The sequence below is a fragment of the Nematolebias whitei genome, chromosome 9 (genome assembly GCF_014905685.2).
Source record: "Nematolebias whitei isolate Nwh7 chromosome 9, NemWhi1, whole genome shotgun sequence".
Taxonomy (NCBI): domain Eukaryota; kingdom Metazoa; phylum Chordata; class Actinopteri; order Cyprinodontiformes; family Rivulidae; genus Nematolebias; species Nematolebias whitei.
Window position 1 is genome coordinate 34,045,311 of NC_056506.1, and position 14,252 is coordinate 34,059,562.

Consider the following 14,252-nt stretch of genomic DNA (forward strand, 5'->3'; position numbering starts at 1 on the left):
GTTCCAGTTCCAGTCCTCAATTACCGGTAGTATTGTCTATTAGCATCCCTGCCTCAGTCTCTTTGAAAACAAACCTGACTGACATGTAGGTTGGTCCTCCAACCGTTGCTCAACCTCTTCCCGCCTCGGCTTCTTTGTCATCCTCTCAGTCTCATGCAATCCATTGTGCTGCAGGGCACAACTGCTACGCAGCAGTGTTTGGCTACAGGAAGTGTCATCCAAATTTATGTGTAGCTCCTCAAAGCTTGTTTTGTTCGTCTGTGATGTAAAACAGTACATGGTTTTTCTCATAATGGTGAAACATCTGTTTGTGTGGCTCATGTATTTCCCCACCGAGTACAGTGTTTTGATGCGCTGCTCAATGAATGCTTTATTTTATTTTTTTTGCATGTGGTGATCCAGTTAGGTTGCCGTTGTTGTTGTTTTTATGCCTCTTTTTTTTGCTTTTTACTCCCATTCCTGATCCAAATGTTTTTAATTTCTTAGATTAACCAAAAGTTAAAGAGGGCCTACATTAAAGGTTGGAGCCATGGTGTTGATTCTTGGCCGAAGGAGTGGGGACTCTGGGATCAGAGACTCACCAGCTGTCAAGCGCAAGGTGGTGTCACAGATGGGGCTTTCCATGTTTTCTTTTTTTCAATGATATTCAGTTTGAATGACATTTTGACATGTGTTATTTATTCTTAAGGTGTTTGAATCCAAACCCCCAAGCAGTCAAGATGTCTTGGACTTCTGCTGTGGTTCGTCTCATTCAGATGGCATCCTGCAGGTGTTCAATGAGTTTCGTGATTCTCGCCTTTTCACTGATGTGGTTATCAGCGTGCAGGGCCTCGAGTTCCACTGCCACCGTGCTATTCTCTCTGCATGTTCCTCCTACTTCAGAGCCATGTTCTGCAACGATCACCGTGAGAGCCGTGAGATGCTAGTTGAGATCAATGGCATTCTGGCTGAGGCGATGGACTCCTTGCTCACTTTTATTTACACTGGCCGTGCCAAGATCACCACTGAGAACGTCCAGTTCCTCTTTGAAGCCTCCAGCCTCTTCCAGATCAACACACTACGGGATGCATGTGCTAAGTTCTTGGAGGATCAACTGGACCCGTGCAACTGCCTGGGCATCCAGCGTTTTGCAGAAGCCCACTCTCTGAAGCAGCTTGCCAGCCGCTGCCGCAGTTTTGCTCTGGCCAACTTCTCAGAGGTGGCTCAGCATCAAGAGTTCCTTGACCTGCGCTGTGAAGAGCTGGAAGACTACATTAGTAGTGAGGATCTGTCCGTTAGTAAGGAGGAGGTCGTGTTTGAGGCGGTCATGCGATGGGTTTACCACAGTGTGGACCACAGGAGATCCACACTCAAGGCTTTGTTGCTCCATGTTCGCATGCCCTTGCTGCATCCCAACTACTTCGTCCAGACGGTGGAACAAGACCAGATCATCCAGAACGCTCAAGAGTGCTACCAAATTCTCCATGAGGCCAGACGCTACCATGTGCTAGGCAATGAGATGATGTCATCCAGAACTCGTCCACGGAGGTAACAAAAATGTCAGCTTCCTTGGTATGAGGAATGTGACTGCTAAATTAGATGTGATAACCTGTGGAAGTAGTATGACTTGTTATGACTAATCATTCCTAAAAAAAACATGTTTTTGATCTCATCCACCTACATTTTTTGTTTTCTGGAATAAAATGCCTTCTCCACTTTGATGACAGGTTCTAAGCAGCAAGTCAACTCTTTGCATAGCTAGAGGTTGTGGGTTAATGAACCCTGTGCTCCTGGCTGTGGTGTGCATGTGAGCGAGACGCAGTCGGGGAGTGTTATTTTGCTGAAGAGACTTGCCGAAGGTTTGTTTTGTTCCAAGTATTTGGAAATGGAAATGGTATAGAGGGAGGCAGGGCATGTTTAAACACAGACTGATTTCTTTAAACGAAACATAATTTATGTGATGCATGAAACGGCAATCACACGAACTGTCAAGTCTTGTCAGCAATGTAGCTCCCCTCATGGCTGTGTTTGGGTTTATTCTATCTTTATATCTTCCACCTATTTATCAAGTAGTTTATTTCTGGTGGTTGAGTCTTATGTTATTGTTTGAAGAGCGGCCTGTTGGACACTAATAAAAGGCTGGTGCTGACTGAAACCCTAACAGTCCAGTACAAAACGGCATATGGTAGACTGGCACACCACCAACAGCAGTGCAGCTGCTTTTGTTATTTGACCTGCTGAAATGGTAAAATGGGAACAATGCCATCTGTCAGTTATTAAGGCAGTGCAACATGTATTTCAGGTGTATTGAGCCATTCCCCAGGAAACTCCGTTCAGAGCAGCAAGTTTGCTGAGCAGTTGGTACCAGCATTGTCTGCCTTGTTTGCCCTCAGGACCCAAATCATATTCAAATCCAGTGCCTGATTTTCTGCCTCTGAGTGTACACCAGAGTCGTTTTTTTTTTCCTTTCAGAGGCCTCAAGAATATAATTAATGTTTTGAACGTTCGCTCTAATAAAGCTAAACCACGTGTGAGCAACAGTTCCTGATGGAATAATTCATCCACAGCTGAAGTACCCTGGACACCTGCTACTGTCAGATCAAACCCTTTGTACAAGAAAGACAGACAGTATTACATCACAGCCTGCTTAGGAGATGCATTTGTTTTTACTGCATTTATCAGCCAAAATTCAAAGCTTTGTTTTCCTAGAAATTCAGCTGGAGTCTTGTTCAAAGTGTCACTTTCATCCCAACTTGATACCTTTTAACATCTGAACTTTAAAGATAAGTTAAGCTGGAAATCAGTACTGTACTTGTGTCATAGACCAGATGTTTTCCTTTTTATTGGAAATCTTGACACGTGTGTGTTTATGTATTTATCGGGTACTCTAAATCTTTTTCACTTATTAATGTTCTTGTTGTGTTTTTGTATATGCTTTAGCTAGATTTTTTTTTTTTTTTTTTTTTTTTTTTACTAGCCACTTTCTTTCTCATTACAGTTTGTTTTACCTCCGTTTTGTCTTTTCTTGTCCTCCACCGCACAGGTCAACTGGCTACTCTGAGGTGATCGTCGTGGTTGGTGGCTGCGAGCGGCTGGGGGGCTTCAACCTGCCCTACACCGAATGCTACGATCCAGTCACAGGAGAATGGAAATCGCTGGCAAAACTACCCGAGTTCACCAAGTCAGAGTACGCTGTCTGCGCCCTGCGCAATGACATCCTGGTGTCTGGTAAGATCCTTGTCTATTTGTTACAAACTCAAAACTTGAAGTCAGTGCAAACCATGCTGCCATGAGAACAAATCAGTTCAAGTGTTCACTTGTTGGTAATTGCTTGCCAACTTGCCTGAAACAAAAAGTAATAATTTATCCAATATTAGGGTTTTTATTTCTGTTATTTTTAATATGTAAAAGTGATTTGTGTGTTTAAAAAAAAAAAAAAGTTGCGTTCATTTATAGTTTTTGCCCTTTTTAGCTAAAGAGGGAAAAGTTGAGAGCAACATCTGGATGCCCTTTCTGTTTTCAGTGAGATGTCCTCATTGTCCGACACAGCCGTACTTTCTTTCCCTGGTGACCAATCGTTGAGATCATTGTTACCACTGTTCCCCAGCGTTCACTAAAAATCATGTATTTGCCAGGATGTAGCAACACTTTTTACTTTTTTGTGGATTTTGTTGTGAAAGTTTTTTTTACAAATCACAATTCCTACAGTTTTCTAGTAAGACAGCAGCGTTTTCTTGTGTCAGAAATAGGAAAAGCCTTCATCAGAAGAAAAACAAAAAAGTGGGCCACGATTAAGCAATATGTTAGTATTGCCTCACTAGTTTAAATAAATGAGACCTTTGGATGAGCTTCTGCCAAAAGGGACTTAAGTTTCATTAATAAGGTGCCCCTCTGTACCTTTCTTGGACAGCAAAGCGGATAAGAGTTTTTGTTTCTAATTGTTTTTCAGAAAATGCCATGACAAGACCTTTTGATGGGCTCATTAGGACTGCCCATGTCTAAACATGCTGTGTAAAAGTTGCACAACGTTAAGGAGCAAAACAGATAAAGAAAGAGTGGAAAAAAATAGGAAGTTGTTCCCCTCAGCAAAACGTGCGTCTGTTTCTCAATGTGCCAACTCCTCACGTGTGAGCTGTCCATGTACCTTCACACTTCCTGGAAACATACACCTCCCCCACATTGTGCCTCATGCACATTCAGTACTCGAGCCTTATGATTTTACTGCCCCACTTTTCTGTTTAGTTTTTCTTGTAACCTTTAATCTACTTTTCCTAACTGCACCTTTATGTTGCACTGTCTTTATTTACATTCTTGTTGTGTTGGTCCGTTGGCCTCTCGTGCATCTGGTGCAAACAGCCTGTTCTGATGCACAGCTGCAGAGAGCTGTGATCCTAAATGGCTCGTGGCCCAATTGGTTGTACAAAGCATCTTTTGTTTCTCCGTTCTTCAACTAAAAGCCTAACCATTACCAAAATATTTTGCTCAACAATGATTTAATTTAGGCATGTTTGTTTAACAGTATTCGGCTAAAACACATGGGGGTGCCTCGTGCATCAGAACAAGCTGACTCAAAAAAAGCTAAAAATAGCCAATTGTTGAGCAATTCTTAGATTCTTAGTATCATACAATTTATGTTGGGACTTCTAGGAGTCAAGAAAATTTTGGTTTTTTAGCACTAACTAGCCAAATTCCTTTTGCCTCTTTCAAGTAGTAAATCCTTCATCGACGTGTTTTCATCATAGAAATCTTTAACAACGGAAGCCTCAAGGGCAGCAGACAGTCTGGCTCTTTGATTATGTTGCAGATTATTGAGCAGACAAAAGTTAACTAACTTCCCAAAGTTTTTTTTTTTCTGTGTAGTATAGCATAATATTAAATCATGGAATAATGATCACACTAAGTTATTTCTAAATTAACAAACAAAAAAAAGGGTAAACATGATTAACCCATGTCTATTAGAGTGTGTGAGGAAGTTGTGGTGGATTAACCTTACTAGACTCACTAATCTGTCTTTTATTGTTTACAATGGTTGGTTCAGATTTAAGTCCTTTTTACATCCAGGAACCTGTTTTTAAACCAACAGATCCTTATACTTCACTATTACTCAATTTAACACTCCTTATATGTAGGTGCATAAAAAGACAAACTGTTATCCTAAAGTGGGGCTATTCAACTGGCGGCCCGTGGGCCAAATCAGGCCCACAGCTGAGCTCAGTTTGGCCCACCAATGGGTTCATTCAATAAAACTAGATTTTAAACCATAATACAAACTTACTTATTGACAGTAACTGCTGGATGTCCGGCCCCTGAGCTCTTGGCTTTCAGTAACTGTGGCCCCCTGAGCAGTTTAGTTGAATAGCTCTGGGCCTATACCCTTCTGTCATATGGGCTAAGAATTGTTAGATAATAGTTTGTAAGAATCGTTGTGATTTTCTTAAATTAACATTAAAGCATTTTGTTTAGGAAAATTACTTTGTAACCATTCTTGTTATCCTGATGCATGCTCAATAATAACCATTCTTGTTCTTTTGGATCTCAAACATTTGAATAGGACCTGCTTATCTTTCCACTGAAATGACTTTTATTGTGATTTTGTGTAAACTAAATTTCACCATATTTCGTATATTAGTCTCAGGTAGCGCTGTTAACGGGCAATAATCAAGTTTTTATCATATTTGCTTTAAAGACGTTTGAAAAAGTGATGAATATTCAACCTATTTGCATACATTTCTGGTAAAATAAAAAAAAATTGTGCTTAGTGTATATTTAAAGTAAGAGCATGCTGCACACAGTGCATGTTTTAGGAATCCTTCTTTTTGTCCTGGTTTTGTCTATTTAACTCTCCAAGACCCAGCTTAGGTCAAAGTTCAATAAGATGTGAAGCTTTTCCTCAGATAAACCACATCTGAAGCACAAACGTACTGTCTGAAGCTGGATGCCATACAATAGCAGATTTTTTTTTTTAATTACCAGGATTAAAAATGTAGATGAACAGATGCTGTAATATATTCATCATTTAACGCGAGTTCCTCATTTTTCTGGACTGAATAAAACGTGCATTGAATTTAAGGAAATGCAAACGGGAGACGTCATTTAAATTTGACCCATCAAAATGAATGCGGTCATTTATTTACAGAATCAAATTTAACATCAAACATTTACATTAATTTGGCAAATTATGAAAATAACAACAAAGCAATCAATCAGGAAAAATCATACGGCCATGATTTCTCCGTTGCTGCACCAACAGACATTTATAACTGTACAACTATGATCTTTTACCCACATGAATGTGGGTAAGCACTTTACACAGACATTTCTAAATATCTGGGAGAATTTCTACTTGATAGAAAAGTTTAAGATGAAAGATGAAGTTTAAAGGGGAGAAAGATGGTGTTTGAGGTAGAGTGTTGAACAGAACGGCACTCTCCGGGCTTTCTTCAGCTTTTCCTCACAGTACACTTAGGTGGTGAAAACGACTCTTTTACCTGGAGATGTCTCAGGCGAGATTCCGTTTAACGCACCCTTTCAGCGTCTCCGTAGGATGCTGTTACTCGTCCGGAGTAGCTGCGAGGTTCTGTCAGCCACAGCTCACCTCAGTGGAAAATGTTATAATCCCATGGAACTCGGAAGAGCTTCGTTGTCATGTCAGGAACTCCAACAGCACTCCATCAGAACTCCAGAACTCTAGAAGTCTGACAACTCTCCAACTCTGAGTACCTGTGTGTCTCTCCGTGTCCCTGTGAGTTCCTGTAGAGTCTGTGTAGACCAGGAAGTACTGACATTTTAAAGACTCTTTCCCGGTTCACTTTTTGGGATTTTTCATTGGTCAGAAACGACCAGAAGGGGTGTGTTTTTGTGACGTAAGAGGTTAGAGACAGCGAGAATTGTTATGAGACAGCTCAGAAATGTTCTCACAGACCGAGAGGGTTCTGTTTTGGCGTGCCTTAAGAAACAGGTGCAAAACATCTCTATTTACTAAAGATTGTCTAAACAATTACTATTTATACTTTTAATTCTTATGGACTTTACAGTTGTCACATGTGTGTATATATATATATTTAACAGAATTAAAAGTTCCTGTCTCTGTGTCTCTTCAGGAGGTCGTATCAACAGCAGGGACGTGTGGATGTACAACTCCCAGCTCAACTTGTGGTTGAGAGTGGCTCCTCTTGTCAAAGGCCGCTGGAGGCACAAGATGTGTGTCCTCCTGGGCAAGGTAAAAAGAAAAAAATAATGTAGACAATTTAACGTTTTAATATCTTATTGCTTCCAGTTTTATATATAAGAACCTCAGATGTCACATGCCGTTTGTAACACGTGAGCTGACTGTGCACGGTTGCGCCGTCGAACATGCACAACACAGCAGGGGCTTCTTTGTGTGAGATATGTTCTCACAACTCTAAATGTTTCAGTGTGGCTTTGGGGTGACGCATACTGGATTTAGGACATAATTCAAAACACATGCTGTGCGTATCAGGGTTTTGTTTACAGCACGTCGTGGATGGTATTTTTGTTTTCACGTGCAGAGCGTCTTGAAAATGTCCAGAGATTTTTCAAGGCTGCAGAGGAGGTGAGACAGTAATCATGTTAAAGATATTTCTGAATATGTCATGGGAAAAAAAAAAAAACCATTTAATGCTAGTAAAAGAGAGCAATGCACTTTAAACCAGTATCGTGTTCGATTGATAAAGATAAAATGCTTAATTATGGAAATTTTGAGTAAAGGATTCTTCTGAAGAACATCATTTTTGTCATTCCTTTGTACTTAGGTGGTCATTGTGCTATCTGATACAGAGTACAAAGAGATAGACAAAAATCATCTTTAAAATCCCCTGTGGTGTGGTATGAGGATGTCCTGCTATATATTCTGAACACTTTTGGTTTCACATGTTAACCTTATTGGATGTTGCAGTTCTTTGAGGGTTTTACATCCTCACTGATGACTAATACTTTATGTTCTATACATTTGTTTAGTCATCAGGGCGGTGAAGCAATAGTGGATGTAAGCAGGAATTATGTTTATTTTATCGTATTTGTGTACGTCATAAATTCGTGTCGCCTCAGGCTTAGTAAAACAAGTGCTGGTATTGTGCCTATGCATCTGTGAAGTTTACTTGGGTAAAACCAAGCACCACAAATCCTGCAAAAATGTGTCTAATTCTCATTTTATACATCAAGCATACAGAATTTGTTAACTGTATAACTTGTTATAATATTTTCCACATTAAGTCTTTAAAAAATTGCTAAACGTTAGATGTTCACAATCTTTTTTATTAAACCATAAGTGAGAAATCCATGTTTTCTCTTTTTGTGCACTTCTTTATACGTCAAGGATTAAAAAAAAAAAAAAAGGCCAGGGGCCATTTTGATTATAAAATTGGAGTGAAAATAAAGTTTCAACGTAACCGGATCAGTAGTTCTTCATTGTTGTTACTCGACTCTGTTGCTGATCTTGTTTCAGGTCAGTTGTTCGCTGAAAGCGTGCCAACATTTCACGCTTCCAAGTTTAGACCTAGTTGTGCGCATTAGCCTGCATCGTGCTTCGTGTATCGCTGCAGAGGCCACAGATAGCTGCCAGAGCTGTAGATGAGTCCATAAACACACACCAGATCCACACGAGAACCCATATTTCAACCCGCCTCGAGACATGGTGAAATATTTATAGGGGAAGCAGCATTTATACTTGAAGGAAGGAATACTTGAGTCTGAGAGCTGACATTATTTCTTCCCAGTATTGTTGACAAACTGAGCTGTCATTTATTGTCTTGGTTGAATCGTATACGAAGCGTGATCATGTACGATGTAGTGTAATCAAAAACTCAATAACAATCATATGCACGCTTTAGCAGTAGCGTACTATGACATGCGTGAAGACGCATATGGCACAACTATGATCATCCTGGAAAACTTTAGCCTGAAACTACATTTAAGTTACTTTTAAGGAAGAGCACGACTAAGAATGTGTTCGTCATGTGTAGCTACAGCTCACACATCTTTGTTTCATTTTGGGATGTTAAGTTTCTTGCAGTTTGTTTTGGTTTGTCATGCGACTTTTAAGACAACACCCGTAGTATTTAGCACCCTGCCACAACCAACACATGCACACATTTGATCTCATCTTTCATAACAGCGTGGTGATTGTCTGTGAGGTCATAATGTGGCTGTTAAAAGTCAGTACATGACTGATTTGGGTTCTCTACAGTAAAGGCGCTTTAATGAGTTTAAATAGTGTTTAAAGTTAATTTAGACTTGGTGACGGTTAGATGCTTGTATCTGGGTTCCTGTCTTAGACACGCAGTATCTCTTTTGGCTCTTTCTCCCCGTTGTATATTTTTTTTCCATAAAACTGAGTTCCCTACCTGATCAGTGCATTCCTGCTCATTTCCACTTTCAGCCTGTAATCTCCTCTTTGACAGACAGCACTGTCACATGGCTGTGCGCTGAACGTGAGCCTCTATAATCATCGCCTGCACGTGTTCACACATTGAAGAAGAAAAGCATTTCAACTGAAATTAACTTACCAGTCATTTTCATGTTCAGCAGAAAAATGCGACTCGTGTTTTTGCATGCCTTTTTCTTATTATACTCATGTCGACTCTAGATATCCACAGTGAAGTGTAAACTTCTCATATGAACCTGATTTATAAAAGTTATGCTGGACATTACTTATTTTTTAAGTGTCTTTCATTATTTGGCTGTTACTCCCTCTCACCTCTCTGGAATAATGGACTGCTCAGACAATGTTATGTTCATTTATTTATTATTATAATCGTGATTAGCTTCAGATTAATATTGTCTGCAGCTAGTATATGTAGCCACAGATTTATGATTCACATTTGGTGATTATGTGATAACAGTACTCTGTTATTAAATAATCATGCTAACAGTTTGTATGCAAGTTGAATCATCCTCATCCTCATCAGAATAAACTTTATTGGCATTGCACCGAGATACAACGCGAATATGTACGTACAGTCGTCCGAAAGATGAAATATTATTTATAATATATAATGAAATATTCCTTTTTGGACTCGTGTTTTATGGAGTATTAAAACATGCACATTGTTAGTGATATTTAAAGGAGCAACAAAGAAAAGAGGCAAAGATCCCCACCACCAAACGCCAGCATAGCTTTCTTTAAACACTATAATGAATAGATAGCTTCAGCATCACATTAAAGGGTCATTTTGTTCACAGCTTAATAAATAAATAAATTTTACATTTTTAGATCCAAAAACAAAACGGAACCAAAAAAAAACTAACTTTACAAATTAAAATCATGAAAAATTAAAATGATTTTGTGAAAAAGGTCCAAGGAAAACCATCAAATCAGTCGTTTTAAAAATAAATATCAGTTGGCTCCTAATTACTATAGCTTTACCTCTCAGTACCAAAACATCACATTTTTTTGCAATTTCACTCGCATCTTTGTAATTTGTAGCGACAAACAATTGTTTGTTAAAGACTTCCAGCACAAAGTGACAAAACAAACACTGGGTTTGACCTACTGACTGGTCTTAGTCATGGTCATTTATTTGTAGATGTCAGTGACGCTGCTGCTTTTCAGCTTGTGCGTCTGTGTTTTTTAAATGACTTTATTTTTAACGTGTGTGAATCCTAACAAAGTCAAAACCAGTTTGAAACCATCACCTGTCTCATGCAGAAGTTTACAGATGTTGAGCGTTTCAGTTGGGAAAAAGCAGTAGTACCATCTAACTTCACACAATAAATGCAACTGTATGTGTGCCCCTTCAGGTTCCCTCTTTTTGTTTCCCTTTCTTTCTTTCTTTTTTTTTCCTCCTCTCTTCTTTGCGCTTATTTGTGTTTCCTGTTTTGCCGAGTGACAGGAACCGCCTGAAGGTTTTCTGTAAAAAAAAAAAAAAAAACAAGAAAAACAACAACAACAAGAAAAAAAAACAGTCAGTGCACCTTGTAACCAGCGGAGCTGCTTTGTGGGAACAATCAGCACCTCATCTCTTTCTAGAAAATAATGTTGACAAAAGGGAAAACAAGAAATGAGTTTGTATATTTTATCAAAATGCACAGCATGATCTTTTGTTTTATGTAATTTTGGCTTATCGTAAAATTAATTTGTACTCATTCAACCCAATTCAAAAACCCAACTGTAGGATCTCCTGCTTTTGTTTCCGGCAAGAACGTTGTGACATAATGTTGACGTAAATAAAGAAAACGGCAACTAAAGTTTGTATTAAACATTTAGCAAATTAGATCGCAACGGTCAAGGCTGGTAGAAGTTAGCGTGGTGAATACAGTTATAAAAACAAAGACAGGAATATTTGTCCTACTTCACAAACAATGCGTCATCGTCTTCTGGACCTGATTAACTGGTTCTGTAAGTGCTGATGTAAGGAGCTATTGTTCATACAAACTTCTAAGTTCTAAAACCTTTTTTTTTCATATTGCTTAATGATGTATTCTTCCATAACTCATTTTTCTTATATTGTTGTGGATGACAAAGCGGGGGGGTTTACGTCAGATCTTTTAATGAGGCAATCCTCTCGTTTCTGTTTCTCTCCTCAGGTTTATGCTGTGGGTGGCTATGATGGCCAGAGTCGTCTGAGCAGTGTGGAGTGTTACGACTCTTTCTCGAACCGCTGGACCGAAGTGGCTCCCATGAAAGAGGCAGTCAGCTCTCCAGCTGTAGCCAGCTGTGCTGGCAAGCTCTATGTCATTGGAGGAGGGCCTGATGACAATACGTGTTCAGACAAGGTAGGAAACGTGAGGGCTCGCCCACCCACACAGTCCAACACAATGATGACGGCTGAGCTGCCTTTTGTGCTCGATAACTTGTTTTATATTATATATAAGAATAAGACTGTCTTTTTTTTTTTTCAACTGAGCTGTGCGTTTAATTTGTTATTTTCAAGTAATGTATGCAGCACATTTGGTATATGCAAGTTTCATCTGGTTTTCAAGACTCTGATTACATTTAGATCTATATCTCCCATAAAAATACTGTATAATTTCTAATTTTTTTCCGCTTTTAAGAGGTTGCCAGATTAGATGGAAATGTCCAAATTAGAAAAAGGCTGGTGGATTTATTTGATGCAACACATGTTGCTCATTCTGGTCAGTCTTGATTAAACAATAACAATGAAGAGTTTAAATCCCTAACTAATTCTCAAAATGCAATTGCATTTTACAGATTGATGAAATATCTTCACCGTGTTTCCTCCTGTCTGGCACATTCTCAGTAATAAACTGATACGTGCCTTACACAGAAATCTTAAATTCTCTAAAAGTAGTTAGTTTATCTCCAAAGGAGTTTCTGTTTACTCACATTACAAAACACATTTAAGGGCAGGTTGGTAGTCTGATTAGAGATTAGACAAAAATGTGTGGCCTCTCTGCGTACGTGGCTGTACCATACCCTAGAGGAATCTCAAATGTATGCAAGTCATCCAAGACTTTTCCTACGCAACGCCAAAAAAGTTTCACATCAACTCCAAGAGCCCTCATTTGTTGAAGCGAGGGCTTGTTCATATCAAGCATAGTCGGAGGGCAAACTGCTTGAAATTAGGCTGTTTTAAATAAATAGTTAATTCTTGGATTGTAGCAGCACACTGAACGTTTTTCTTTCTGTCAGAAGTTTCCCTTAAGCATGATGTTTATGTTCTGTCTTTCACCAATCAGGTAACTGTGTGTGTGTCACAGGTTCAGTGCTACGACCCAGAGAACAACTGTTGGATGCTGCGTGCTAACATCCCCATCGCCAAGCGCTGCATCACAGCAGTGTCCCTCAACAACCTGATCTATGTGTGCGGTGGTCTTACCAAGTCCTTATTTTGCTACGACCCAGCAGAGGACTACTGGATGAATGTGGCCCAAACCATAAAGAAACTGGTAAAGGACCGATTGATGATGCTGAGAAAAGGCACCATCTTTTATGTTTGAAGAGCTTTTTCAAACGGTTTTATTCACGTCTCTTCACAGGAGAGCTGTGGCATGTCTGTGTGCAACGGCAAGATCTTCATCCTTGGTGGCCGAGGGGAAAACGGCGAATCTTTAGACACGATCCTGTGTTACGACCCGGCCACGGGCATCAGCCACGGCACCTCAACCATGCAGCGGCCCATCTCCTACCATGGATGCGTAACCATCCATCGCTACAACGACAAATACTTCAAGCCATGACCATAAACACGCACTTGTGAAGAAAAACTCTTTTTTAAGTGCACTAAACAGCTACATCCTTTTTTTTTGTTGTTGTTTAAATGTCATATCTGTTAATTCAGATCAAGGAATTCTCAAGCTAATTTATTTCCTCGCAGCATCATGTAGCAGTACTCACTGTGATGCTGTGAATCGCTTGTTTTTCTGTATAATACAGCTCTGTTAAATGCTCAGTACCTTCTGATGTTAATGATCAGCTAAGATGGAATCAGATCTACGAACACAGTTCTGTCCTTCGTATTTTTATAAAACTCCCTCACTGATGCTTCAAAATGACCTGATTGAAATGTGATGAGCAGTCAGCCAGCTGCCCTGCCACAGTGTCAGTGTCATATTTATGAGTTGCTCCCGCCCCCAGCCTAATACAAACGGAAAAGTAAAAAAACAAACTAAATAAAAAACAAGGCTGTTAAAATACTATTAGCACTAGGGATACACGATATTGGATTTTTAGTCGATATCCGATATACCGCTATGTTAAAACTTATTTGGCCGATAACCAATACCGATATTTTATATATTTTCCTTTATCAGAACATCGCCCTCTTATTTAGGCGTATTTGCTACAAAAATTGTGTCACAGCTGTAAGAGCTGGTGACATATATTCAGTAACAGCCATATGCATAGCACTTTAACTTGTATTAAATGAAAAGTGTTAAATGTTATTTATTAGCATTATTCACCTGCGATGCCGTCTCTCTAAGTTGTGGAGGCTTGTTCTGGGCTCCCAGCTGCAGTGTGGGATCCTCTGCACTCTTGTGCATCAAGACAGCCTTTGTAAGTTCAAAGTTGTCTATCCATTGTGCCGTAAGACTAAACTAATGCTAACGGGGCTAACACGACGTTCAGATGTCTGGTAAAATTCACCCAAGTGCTATCAGCTATTAGCTTCTCAATGACGACTTGTAACTCGGGTAAGGCTACGTCGGAAAAATATCTCAGATTGGGGACGATGTAGCGAGGCTCAACATAGTCCAAAAATCTTCGGAATCCAACATCCTCAACAACAACAACAAAAAACTTCCACACTGCCGACATTTTGACTTTTCCTCTCCGCCGTGCGATCATGTAGGCG

The 14,252-nt window shown here is 39.6% G+C and overlaps 1 protein-coding gene across 1 annotated transcript; it reads left to right on the plus strand.

Annotated features, from left to right (window-relative positions):
* The first annotated feature begins 507 nt into the window (after window positions 1-507).
* Window positions 508-13,137, plus strand: klhl24a (kelch-like family member 24a). The gene is made up of 7 exons (XM_037681681.1): window positions 508-598; window positions 689-1,527; window positions 3,023-3,207; window positions 7,080-7,198; window positions 11,524-11,712; window positions 12,658-12,846; window positions 12,937-13,137. Exons 1-7 carry the CDS (start codon window positions 530-532, stop codon window positions 13,135-13,137), a joined length of 1,791 nt encoding a protein of 596 aa, XP_037537609.1. The 5' UTR covers window positions 508-529.
* Window positions 13,138-14,252: the final 1,115 nt, after the last annotated feature.